This window comes from Athalia rosae, chromosome 5 (assembly GCF_917208135.1).
Source record: "Athalia rosae chromosome 5, iyAthRosa1.1, whole genome shotgun sequence".
Classification (NCBI taxonomy): domain Eukaryota; kingdom Metazoa; phylum Arthropoda; class Insecta; order Hymenoptera; family Athaliidae; genus Athalia; species Athalia rosae.
The window spans coordinates 5,482,934-5,495,851 of NC_064030.1; the positions used below are offsets into that span (position 1 = coordinate 5,482,934).

The 12,918-nt window shown below is 47.4% G+C and overlaps 1 protein-coding gene across 7 annotated transcripts in view; it reads right to left on the reverse strand.

The window, feature by feature from the left end:
- LOC105684152 (teneurin-m) overlaps positions 1 to 12,918 on the reverse strand; it is a 374,554-nt gene that overhangs the window by 235,576 nt on the left and 126,060 nt on the right. For all 7 annotated transcript variants that reach the window (XM_048656243.1, XM_048656241.1, XM_048656242.1 and 4 more), the window contains exon 2: positions 10,135 to 10,214. In XM_048656243.1, the coding sequence (XP_048512200.1) occupies positions 10,135 to 10,150 (16 nt within the window). In that variant the 5' untranslated portion in view covers positions 10,151 to 10,214. The remainder of the gene's footprint in view (positions 1 to 10,134; positions 10,215 to 12,918) is intronic.

Consider the following 12,918-nt stretch of genomic DNA (forward strand, 5'->3'; position numbering starts at 1 on the left):
GAACCTTTTCTAAGGGGTGATGAGAAGTGCAGCGAGTCAAATTGAAATGCACTTTCTTACTCGCTTGTCGTCTGAATCTCGTTCTGTTTTTGAACGAAGGACTTTTTTTTTTGTTAAATTTGTAAGTTAAGTGATGGTGGATCAACGCGTCGCTGTCAGTCTCTGTTATTTCTCTTTTTCCGCCCCCGCCTCCCACCCCCGTATTCGCAATAGCTTTTCACTGTAGCAGTAAATTCGCTCGAGGGCGATTCCAATAACTGGGAACGGAGGTCCCACCCGAAGGATGTAGGTTACTGGGACCTCATTTCCTACGGCAATTTACCGCCAAGCGAAGCCTAACAGGGTGTACGTATACCCTGTTTCTGGAAGGGTATTTTTTCACCCCAAAGTTACGGTGGATGTTGAAGCTGCGTAAGTATTCATTGATATTGTGATCTATTTAAACGCGGATAGGGCGATGTATCGCGTATTTGGAAATTAGAAAATATTCATCACATTAATAGAGAGATGCGGTGGCCGTGGTTACCCCATCGTTAATTAGTTACCCGCGCGGGATTTCCCGCACAGTTAATTGATCCCAGGTTTTAGACGATGCGAAACCCACGTACATGGTTCGTCTATTCCCTTGATGAATATTAGGTCACACCACCGTGTGATATTTTAATGAGGTTGTGCGCGTTCAACGATTGTTCGGATTCTCCAGGATTCATAAATCCGCCGACGGTCAACTTGAATTCCGAACGTGAGTGAAAATCGTTCATAGGTGGAAAAATGTCGTTTCATTGATCTCGTTTCCAGGTTTATAGATGCAAACGATTATCGGTTACATCTGGCTCGATGAATATTCAATTTCACTCCCTTAATCATTAGCAATATCGATCGTTACCGAAATAACGTTGGTGAGGATTGAATTTTAACGAACATTGCGGGCAGTGCCCGAAAAATAAAACTGCTAATTTTCCATCCAATATCCGCAAGTTGATGCACAAAAATTTCGTTAGTTATTCGAATGTGTACAGAATGCCGATGTTCAAATATTCGCTAAAGACCTCACTCATCGTTATTTATCCCCCGTTTTATTATTAAACCCACAAGAGTATAATTATGCCCTTTAAAAATGTATGTTACCACGAGCTCGAACGGTGTACGAGAGATGTCCGAATTGCATTAGCGAGAAAATTTCTAAAAACCAGTCCGAATATAGCCCAACAACGAGCACGTATAGTTTTAATTGAAAATCACGTGCCAATTTATTTCTACCTCGGAGATATAATCTAGCCGGAGGGAGCGAGGGGCTTTTGTAAATAATGGTCAAGTGGCGAGAAAGGTCAGCTAAGGTTGTACTTCGCTCGTGGTTTAGCTATAGCGAGGGTGGAAAGAACTCGACTCGAGGGTTGGCTAGTTTATGACACTGGAAATAACAGTCGCATTAAAATACCGACTCGGGTAAGACATCGATGGAAGCGGGATTCAGCGTGACGAACCAGGAATTAAAGGGACCTCAAAAACGGCCAAAGGGTTCACCGTTCTCCGAAGAGTTATTCGCTGGAAGAATTTACTCAGTTTTCTTTCTCGCCAACTTCTGATTCGCGGCTCGCGTAATTGGACTCTTTTCTTACTCACTCTCTCTCCGTATTTTATCTGGATACGAATACTTTTTTTTCCTCCCTTTTATCTCCAGCGGTGCGAAACGGGCTACGCGGCGCGCAACTATTCATTAGTTTAGAGGTAATCAAAGCGGATCCCGAAATAACCGGACGTAGGGAAAAAAAAAAAAAGAAAAAAAAAAACTGGCGAACGTCGGAGCGTGAGCTGGTTAGAAATCCGGCTCTAAATTTTTCAAGGATTACTAGGTAGGGCTCTCGGCAAATTAAGGGCCGAGCTCGAGAGACAGTTCTGAATGCTCTCGATGTGGGCAATAACACTAACTTCTCGTCAGCGCGATGTGGCGCCGAGGGGTTCTCGGCGTCGTCTCCGCTCCTCGCGGAGGAAGACTTTGGAGTACACCTACTCGGCGGGCATCGGTGTGCCTCTCCCGGCTGTGCGTAGCCCGTAATGAACGGCGAGCAAGAATAACGATTTGGCTTAACAGAAGGCGCCGGGAGGCAGTACCCACTTACCGTGAACACGGACACGTGGAAAGTGTGAAAATGAAGCAGGTTACAAGTTCCACTTCCCAGTTTCCAGAGACACAAAACGGATATATAGTTAGAGACACGGGTTAACTTTAAGAGGGACGACTGTTGTTTCCACCCAGGTATACCCTAAGACCTATTAACTTACGCGATCTCGAATGCGCACCGGCATCTAGGCCATGAGTTATCGCAATGTGCACCAACAAATTTTAAGATGCATATAACCGGTTCGTAGGTGAGTCATGTGCGCGCACCTATACACACGTATATTCGCGAGTATGTAACGTATACCTTATATTCCGACGGAGAAATGCCGTAAGTTCAACTACTGACAATGAGAACTTTGAACATAAGAAAGGTGTGCTTCCGTAAAATTTGTATAAGACGACGGAGCTTGCATTTCTATTGGCCGCACCTACCCTTACCGCATCGTTTTCGTATTCGACGTACCAGAAACTTACCTTGTTTTTATCCGTGCCGAGAATTTTATTGGGATACCGCGTCTATAGAGCGTCTACAGGGGTTTCGATATTTTTACCTAGGCTTGCAGATTCGCAAACTGTACCTCCGAGGTAGATAGATAAATAAATTTCACGACTTCAGACAACGAAGTCTCTCCAAACCGATCTCGGTTTCGCGAAATAAGGTACTGAGACGTCACAAAGTGAAATAAAGCCGATGCGCCCTGGTGGAAAATAAAAATGCGGATCGGAAAAAGGGAATTCAGTGGAAATATAAGTGAAGTGAGTCCGCTGCGAGGCCGGCTGAGCGTAATCTGGTATAACGGACGAACAATTTAGCGAATTGAGTTAATTTGTTCTAGGCACTCTAACACGTCTAGACTATTTCCAGACTTCGTTGACGTCGCTTTCCGGGGGGGATGCCGATAGGCCTTTCTTTCCGGTTGTTGGGAGAAATTTTCTTCACCCGGGTGTGCGATGCGCGATGGCGAATTCAGTTGCAGACCGGGGAATATTGTAACGAACGTAAAACCGCAAAATAGAAATGAAAAAAAGCGAGCGAACACCTGACGGAATTGTCTCCGTCCCGATACACGGATTTTCTTTTTTCTTTTTTTTTTTTTTCTCGTTTCGGTTTTTTCCTATCCTCGAAACGCCTGTACAACGAAGTGCAATTACAGCTCGGTAAAATGTTGAGAGTTTCTTCGATTTCCGAGGTATAAGGGAAGTGGTGAAGAATTGAAGTCGTCGTACTACTTTAGTCGGGGAAATGTTGAACTCGCTCTCTAGGTGCAGGTAGGGAGGGTAAAGAAAGGTTGCAAAAGAGAGCGGAGGAGCAACCGAGAAGCCGATGCTCGAGGCGAAGACAAACTGCGCTTACTCCCGGAGCTAATTTAATTACCTTTCGCTATCTTTGTCTTTTACGTGGTTCTTGTTTTGGCGACCCGTTGATCACCATTCTACGCGGCGTACTTGTCGACCGAGAAAACTTCGGAGGTAAGGAAAAGACCTATCGGGAGACGCCGTTACTTCCTCCGCTCCCGCCCGGACAAACAATAAGCGCACCCGCCACCTCTGCCCTTATTCTTCGCTCGCCTAAATAAAACAACGGACCGCCGAGACTTCGCGGTGCACAATGCGACTCGTTACCGTTACACAGTCGGCGGGGTACGTCGACGCGCGTGCCTCGTGTACCCGACGCCATTTTATCCGGTAATTGCGCATTGTCTTGCTAATCGAATACAATTCACCCCGTTTCTCTTATTCCTCGTATCTCTTTTCATCCGTCCCCGTTCATGCCCCCAAGTTTTCTCCACCGTATTCCCATTTTCGTCGTCGACCGTTTCCCCGGCCCAGTAATTCCATTTGCGCGAGGATGAGAATCTCAAGAATTCATCGCGGTTCATCGACGGATCACGCGTTCGACTATTGTCGCAACGACGTAAAAAAGCTCGAATAAATTTTCGAAATTGCCCCCTATGCACGTATGGGACTTCTAGGGTTTTAAACGGTTCGTTCAATCAGTCCTGAAACTTTTACGAGGTTCTCTTATATGGGCATCTGTCTCGACGGGAATACTCTGCCCGGAAGTTTTCTCGTTTCCTCCCACTTCCCTCGAATTTCTCGATGGGTACGACGAAGAAAAAAAAAAAAATCGTTTCACTTGGAAATGATACTTTCTTTGGTTCGCTAAAAAATCCCCGAAACCTCAGGCGACCTCCGAAGAATGAGAATCGTAGTTTTTCGCCATCGCGAACAATTTTCGTCGCTAGAAAATTATGCGAAAACCAAAAGCTCCGTCTTTTTAATAAAACTGCTCCCTCGAGAAGAGGTAATATACCGTGAAAGGGTACATAGGAATTCAAGAATGCAATTGCACCTCGTGTTTTTTGAGCCCGCGCACGGCTATGACCGTCCAATTATATTACAACGTCGTGTAATTTTGTCGTCTCGTAAGATGGATAGATATCCCTCTTGTTACGGTTGAAATGCGCGTACGGCGGAGTAAAACGTACCTACGTAGGGCGGAGAATACGAGGTAATATTTTCCATCGGTAGAAAGAGGGTCCTGACGGAACTCCGCCGCGCCGTGTCTACCTGTTGTTTGTACGTTGACAGCAAGCGAGGACTGAAAGCCCCGCGACATTGGAAGGGATGACGGAACTGCTCTAACGTTGTGTTGCACCGCCGTATCCCCTGCACAATGTGTTTCTCGCAGTTATTTCAGTCTGAATCGCGCACCTATACCGCTTCACTATGCGTCGCGGTACTCTTTCCGTTATCCACCGAATCAAACTAACGGGCATTGTTAGCTATGCCCCAGGCGGAGACATTGCCATTGGAGCCATTGTTCCTATCGTTGCGACCTCCGCAAGCGGCGTTGTTTTCTAATCCTCCGCATCATTTTCTTTTCACACTTTTTCTTTTTCATTTTCATTTTTTTTCCATTTTTTTTTTTTTTTTTTTGTTTTCATACATCCAACCGGTACGCGGAATCCCTCGATTTTTACCTCCACTTTCTTTTCCCCGTCGCTTTGGCGCGCTCTCTTTTTTCCGTGAACCACCGCGGTGATTGCGATCGATAATCTACACATCGCTGCATCAATTCCTCGGTATAAATAGGTGGATAAATCCTCGAAGGAAAAAAATTCTACGAGAGCTCTGAATTTCTAAGCCTATTCGAGGAATAGGAGATTCCCCCTTAGGTAGTTCCTTCATTCACTGCAACACCATCGCGTGCTAATTGATTACGCACACCTCGCACGTTTACGTAACGCTAAGCAGTCTAATTAACAGGCGTGAAGGAGATCAGAGAGCTGCTTGTCGAATTCAACCTACTTCGGTTGTAACGTAGGCAGCGATTCTTCCCCAGAGAGATGTATCCGTACCTTGATCACGTACGCCTGCATATACAGGTATGTTCTCCAGCGTAAAATACGCCCCCGTTTTCGACTCCGACCGTAATTGACGAGGGAGGGAGAGAGAGGGAGAGTTTTAACGCAGCTATTACACGCACGAAGCGGAGCCGGCGATTCAGACGAACCGAGTAAAATCAGTGAAGGATCAGAGAAGAGAAGCGAGCTGGTGGAAACGAAATACGACGGATCGCGAATGGAGAATAGGAGAAAACGATGGGGGATTATCAGTAAGGAAATATGAGGGGGAAAGGAACGAGCAGGGGCAGCCGGTGCATCGGTCCAAAACGGGGTGCCGCGGACAATCGATGTTTCCATCAGTTGCAGTTCGCGCGGCAGTTATGCCCCGGTGCAATTGTTATTGACAAATTGTAATGCCACGGTAATCAGTCACGGCGGATACAAGGTCCGCGACGTGGGACACGGGAATCGCTGACCACCCGTGTCCTGCCCCCGTACAGCCGTGGTGTTCGAGCGCCTGAATCGAATATCTTTGACGGTTGCGTTTGACCCAAGGATTAATCGTAGGTGATTTGCCGTTCTTGTACGCAATTCGGTAGCGTTGAATAGCCGCATCTATCAGCGCCGTGTGTATTCGAAGAATCGGATCGACGAGGGCAACGGTAAGGGGGGGGGCGGGTAAAAAATAACGACGAGATTTGGATGTATACCCGGAAATCTTGCGCCCGAAATTCCCGCACACGTGGCTCAGGATCGGCGGAAAGAAATCGGTTCGGTCAACTTTTATCCCATTTGAATGGTTTCGGGATAAGCGATATTCCATCGAGCGACCAACGCTGCAAGGGAACAATGATCGATTACCTTCGGAGTTAAGTATGAAAATATCGCAACGGACAGGTCGGGCCTAATGACCCGAGTCGTCGATGCGAAAGGGTTGCCCGTTACCCCGACCGACTCGAAAGCTCCAAGGTCGAGGGTGCAGCGCACGCGACTGCGCCTCAGCAGAACCGAACTATTGTAGAACCCCGTGAACGTCAGCGGGCGCGTGTCTGCCGCGTGTAACTTTGCCCCGACGACACCCTTTTAACGCTATTCCGAAGCATTCGATGCTCACCGGTAATACCCGTGGGGTGTGGAATTATGAATATATATACATATCCGTAGCTCGTATACCGCGTGAAAGTTGGCGGGACTAAGACGCGCGATGCAACTAATCAAGGCGAGAACGACGCCCTGTACATCATTTCCCATGTGGCAGCCACATGCTTACGCGAAGCAGATGAGGAGTTGCAAACGGGGTTCGACATCCCCTCGAAACGCGTTTATGACATTTTTTTTTACGAGCTGCAGCTTTTGCAACGAGGCTTACACTTCGATCTCTTGATTTTTCGTTGCGTGAAACTGTACTTTGCATTCAGCTCTCATTATGCTGCGTTCTTGAGTCTTTCTTAGTCTGTGTAAATATTTTTGGGAACGCTGTTAGCGGATTACCTTTTTGACCCGAAGTAAGACCCGATGAGGATCGGAAGGTGTTCGAAGGTTTCCGCAAGGGTGTTGACCAAGAAGAGAAATGAAATTTGTCCTAATCCAAGCTGACGGAATCCAATTCTCGATCCAAACGTAAACCCAAAGCAACCGGAGACACGTAGCTTAGCGTTTACCGGCGCCGCGAAGGAAACGTCGTGGCTCGAGCAAAAGGAGACGCGTTAGTAATACGGCAAGATTCAAACTCACCGTGAATAGCCGTGAGCGTCGAGTAATGGCTTCGGGTGACTACAACGCTAAACACTTAATTGAACCCGAATCCTCCAAGAGCGCCGGGAGACGAGGCAACGGGACTTCACCCGCGGGTCTTCGGGACTGTCTGCGGGCGTCCGAACGAAGGATACCCATGGAAATGTTTCACGCCGGCATTGAACCGCGCGCCCGCGATGACCTCCGCAAAGTGGGGTTGGCTGCACAAGATATCGCATTATTCACCCTGAATGGGGTAAATCAGAGTCCAGGTACTACCTTGGGAGGTTGGTCTGGTTTCGCTTCGCCGCTACCGTCGAGCCGTCGAGCCGTCGGGTCTCGTCTCTCGGGAGTTCAATTATACCGGAGGAACAATACCCTCCGCTCCTGACAACGATCCTGGAACCGCACCGCCGGACCGATCGTCGGATTACGCACGATATTTATACGAATTCTCAGAATATCGTTCTCGGTGCACGACGAATTCCTCGAGCAATGCGCGTCTGTCCTTCTGCCCGATTGGATCGGACGCGGTGAATTACGCCGAATGTTCGTCCACCGGATATCGCGCGGATGCTTTAAAATCGTGTAGGACTTCGTCGATAATCCCCCTCTTTTGTCCCGTTTCCATATATATATTTTTTTTTCTTTTTCTTTCACTCCGGCGTTTGTTCGTCTTCTTTTTGTTTGTTTTTTTTTTTTTCAATTTCAAATTTTGTTTCGTTTCGTTATGTTCAATTTCCATCCCTACGGACCCATGAGAACTCGATTATCAGCTTTTATTTGATGTCGGTGTATACACTGCAACAGCTATTTCAGTAGATTTTCATTTTGTCAAAGGAATTTCTCGTGACAAAGGACGCGGTGATAACGAACCTTTGTACGGGACTGACCTAGTGATACCTTCCGTTCACCTGTAGTTTCCATACGTACGTATCAACCATACGTAATACCACGGGGGATTTGAAGATAAAAAATAACTGCGACAGTTGCAGTGTAAGAAAAAAAAAAATAACGGGAGCAATTCGACGCTGGATCGTACGTATCGATTTCCCATAGCGACGAATCAATGACGATTGTCGAACGATACGTGAGTCTTAAGTCGGGTGCGACGCTCCGGCGAATGCCTCGGGAATGGGAAATATCAGTTTTGTTTTCCGCGGAATGACGTCACGTGCAAAGAGAGCTGAAACGGAAGATATAACGGTACGTCGCCGCGTGTCATATCGCGGCACTTACACGTACGTGATATTAAATCGCTCGATGTCCAGGAATATAATTGCAGACTCGGGTGGTGGAGGAGAGAGCGAGACGATGGCATAGATGGAAGTCGGGGCTCCGACTCGTTACTGCAGCAGAAGGATATAGTCGAGGAGATATCTACGCCGAGCGGGGTGTTCATATAGGATTTTACCTTGGATTTTGTACGTTTGCATGTAGACGCGAGAATATACGTACATACACGCACACACATGTTCGTGCGCGCGTAGGTACAAGGAAGGAAATAATATAATATACCGACGGAATAATTTTGCCAAATGACACTCGAAATTACCCGAATTAATCCGAAAGTATATTACATGCTCCTGGTACTCGTTTCTCCATGCCAACCGTTCCGCGTTGGGGGGGTGGGGAAACCAACCCTACGTACGGTGGAGTACGTACGTTGGGTCCCATAACCCCGTCGTATTCACCTCTACCGTAGCTAGTACACCGCGTTCCACTTGTACCGTATAACCAGCTCTCATTTACACCGGCGGTATATCGCGAAAGAAGAACGGGGCGGGAGGGGACGAGGCGGGGCGAGGCGAGGGGCAAAAAATGGCGTTAAAAATAGATTGAGTTTTTACTACATCGAATTAATTTCAAACACTGCAATTATCGTCTAGTTAAGCGAGGTGATATTTCTTCGGCTAATTGAATATCGCGACACCCACACTTTCCACCTTTGCAGAATCGTATTTAATGGCTTTAATTAAAGCTCAAGGATTTTCGCCGCCGAAATTTCAAACGTTCCGTATCACCGGATTCCATGTATAAAGCTTATACGGTGTTTGATTCCAAATTACGATCGGATGACGATAATTGTCGATGGAATGCACGTTGATACCGAAGTGCTCGCTCGTCAACGATGAAAATTTAGCAATCGGTCGACCGTAGCGGTAAACGAAACTTGGCGAAGGTGAAACAGAGTTCAATTCCATCTCGTCATCTTTCGAGAGCGCACAACTACTCGAGTTTTTGTTCAACGATACAATATCGTAGCATCATTTTAATTGAAGGGGTACAATCTTTGACTGAAGATCAGCTAGACGCATAGTTCTGTTTTCCGATTATACATATATATATATATACGGTAGAGATAAAACTTGAGCGTGCGAACGCGAGTTGCAAAATGTAATTATACTCGTTTTTGACGTAAACTAAATAATGGAAGTTACGTCGACCGTGTAGTCGAAGTAATTTGCTCCTTTAATTTGAGTTGCACACGTTCCATTGTTTCCTTTGCTAATGAATTTCCTCTCACGAAATCTCGGTGAGTAGATGTCAATCGTCGCGAGGTGTATAAAAGGCGAGCGGGCTCTGACGGCGATTTTCGCGTCTTCTAATTCTCGCATCGTTCTACGTTCAACTTCTCGCACTGCAGCGGCGGGTATAACAAGTCCACTTTTCGAAACTTGTAGTCCGCGCACGTACGCGACTTGCCCAACTTGTACGTAGGTTTTATGGACGTTTGATTGGTCCGGCCAATTTCTAAAGCTATTCGCGAACCGCTAATAGTCCGCGTCTAACTTCGTCCTCGACTGCTCAGCTTCCGAATTCGGGAGCTAATTCAACCACACGCGGAGGATGAGCAGCCACCGACGCGCGCGTACACCCCGATCCGAAACTTTCATACACACACGATTTCAAATTATGATCATTTACCTTGCGTGTAGTTCATTTCCTCCGCTCATGTACCTCGGGCTTCACTCCTCTCCGGAGTCACGGGATAACGGGAATATCACCTGGAACAAAAACATCGCAGTCGGGTTAATCTTCTCGGCTGTGGTAACCGACGATGAGAACATTCGTCGGGGCGGGGGGGGGTTTCAACCTCCGGGCTATAAGTAATCACGAAGGATATCAGTGCTAATCGGCGAGATCTATAATAGAACGAAGAATAAATAGAAGGGGTTTTCATCCCGATCATTTCTAGGGGGTAAGGGGGAGTAAATTAGTTCTGGAAACTATTCGAAAGCGGTATCTATACGTCGCTCGGTTTAACCCTCGTAACGCACGGCGGATACTCGATCGGGATAGTCCTCGACGTCCCCGGCGCTTTGACTCTCCCCGCGCGCGACATTGTCCTGGCAGACCTGCAGCGCCGAAGCAGCTGCTTCTTAATGACGATAGGAATGTCGTCTAATTAAACCAAAATATTGATTCAGGGAGGGCTGGCGTCGATATAGCGTTTTCCCTGCACGCGCCCTTCTCTTCGCTTTCTTCGTTGGTTACGTCGATCGAGACTCGAGGTTCGAATATACGTATATATACCGTTAACCCAACGGGTCTCGACCGCACCGACCGCCGCCGATTCCATCGCTGTAATTTCTGACATTGATTCCTTAGGTACGCCAGCCTCGATTTCCTCCAACGACTCGACACCCCCGGGCTAACGAACCCCGCCAACTCCGTAATATACGACGCGAACTTATTGGCTACGTAAGCCAATACCGCCAATGGCTTGTCCATCTGGCGTACTAATTAGCAACAAAGCATACGCCGGCGAGCGTGTAACAACGATAACAATAATACAAACATACCCGCCTCCTCGCCCTTCGCTAACAAGTTTTGTTTTCGCCCCTGCGAGCCTCGCGGGGTGATTGTCCGTCCCTTGAAAAATAAATTACGGAACCGGAAGATTATTTCGAAGTAATTCACCCGGTCGTGGTGGAATTTCGCTCATGAATGTCGTTGGAAATAAGAAACAAGAAGAGTCCGCGGAACGTGTTCCTTTTGTTTCCCATGTTCAATTGACCGGGCATAATCCGAGGCGAGGAAAACTGTACGTAGTATGGCAATGCCGGCCGATGAAGCGAACGTACGAACTAGTGGGAGTTAATGGTGGCTTCGGCGGTTGCCGTCGTAGGAAAGAAGCTGGGAAAATATCAAGGGAGCCGGGGAAAATTCTGTGAACGGGTAAAGTTTCCTTGGCAAACATTACTTACGGAAATACCGCCGCGGCGAGCAAAGGGGCCCGGCCGGCCAAGGGAGCGGGAGAGAGAAGGGTAGCTTTCGGAGAACGCTCGTAGCTTTTATGTACAGAGGAAGGAGGGAAACAGCTGATGGAGCGAGGAAAATAATCGGATGAGGTGGACCGAGAGCCGGATGCTCGGATAGAGAAAATGCGAGAAGGAGAAGACACTCACGGACACAATTCGATACGCTTAAGATAAATTGATACAGATAGATTATGAAGGAAATATAGCGTCTCGGTTATACGTAGCGTATCACTATATACGCAACGGGGAAAAATAGAACATTTGGAAATAACGACCATATATGCCGTTACGGGGCGCTCGGGGACCCCGCGAGGAAAAATGCGACATATTTGCCGGCGGGAAGTCGAGAGTCGATACCGCGTCGCAAAATAATAAGTCCTCGTCGATGTGCTTCGTTTTTTTTCTCCCCCCCCGCGCGTGTCTCGGGCGTTAAAATTCTGACGAACCGACCGAAATATGCATGTGGCTCTGTCGTCTCTCACACTGTTGTGAATTTATTCATACTCTGAGATTATCCGCTTCGCATTTATTTAATTATTGAAAATACGCGAGAAAGTTTGAACTTTCCGAAGCTGTTGCGGAACCGTGATACTTTTTCTTAATTCGAGCAGCTCGATGATTGTAATGAATTGGAAACGTTTGGCCCTGTATCCGTTTCAATAACGAATATCGAGCAAATAACTTTCGGTTGAACGGGTTTCCTTGTGACCCGTTAGAGCGTCGAACTATAAATTGCAGATGAGGTGTTAAATGAGCCGTGGCAAAATGGTGTTCGATGAAAGAAGAACGAAAGAGAGAGGAGGGACGGGGTGGAAGACGTTGCATTTCGAGTCGTACGCACGCTCTGAGCCAAGAAGGAAAAGGCTGCATCGGAGTCGAGGGATTATGAGAAAATAGCGAGGAGGGCCACTCGAAGCGTCCGAGGCAACATATGAGGCTGACGAACCGAAGGAGATATCGATCGCCCGCGGAGCACTTAACGGTGTTCCAATATTAAAGCTCATATCAGAATATAGACGAACTTCTTAGTCGCGCGACTCAACCGTCGAACTTAAGCTCCGAGGCGCACCGTAATAAACCAACGCGGTCAATGACTCGTGATGATTAGAAAGTTCGAAAAATATCGAACAACGAACACGCCATTCTATCGAACGGAAATGGGATTGCGGATCGTGTATTTTTCAAGGTCGGCGTATTCTTTGAGCGAGGGTTCTTCGTCGGCGGTGTGGTTTGCACCGGTTGTACCGGCCGTCCGTCCGTTTCACAGTCGTCGGTAAGCCTCAATTAATTATTCGCGAAACTCCTTGGAGCGCGAAGAGCGAACCGAGCCGGTATACTCTTACCTCTACATAGGTACTACCGCAAACGAGAAAACAATGGTTTTCGGTTGGTCAACTTCACTTTCTCACTTCGGCGGTTAGAGCCACCTCGGTGAAAATCAATGAAA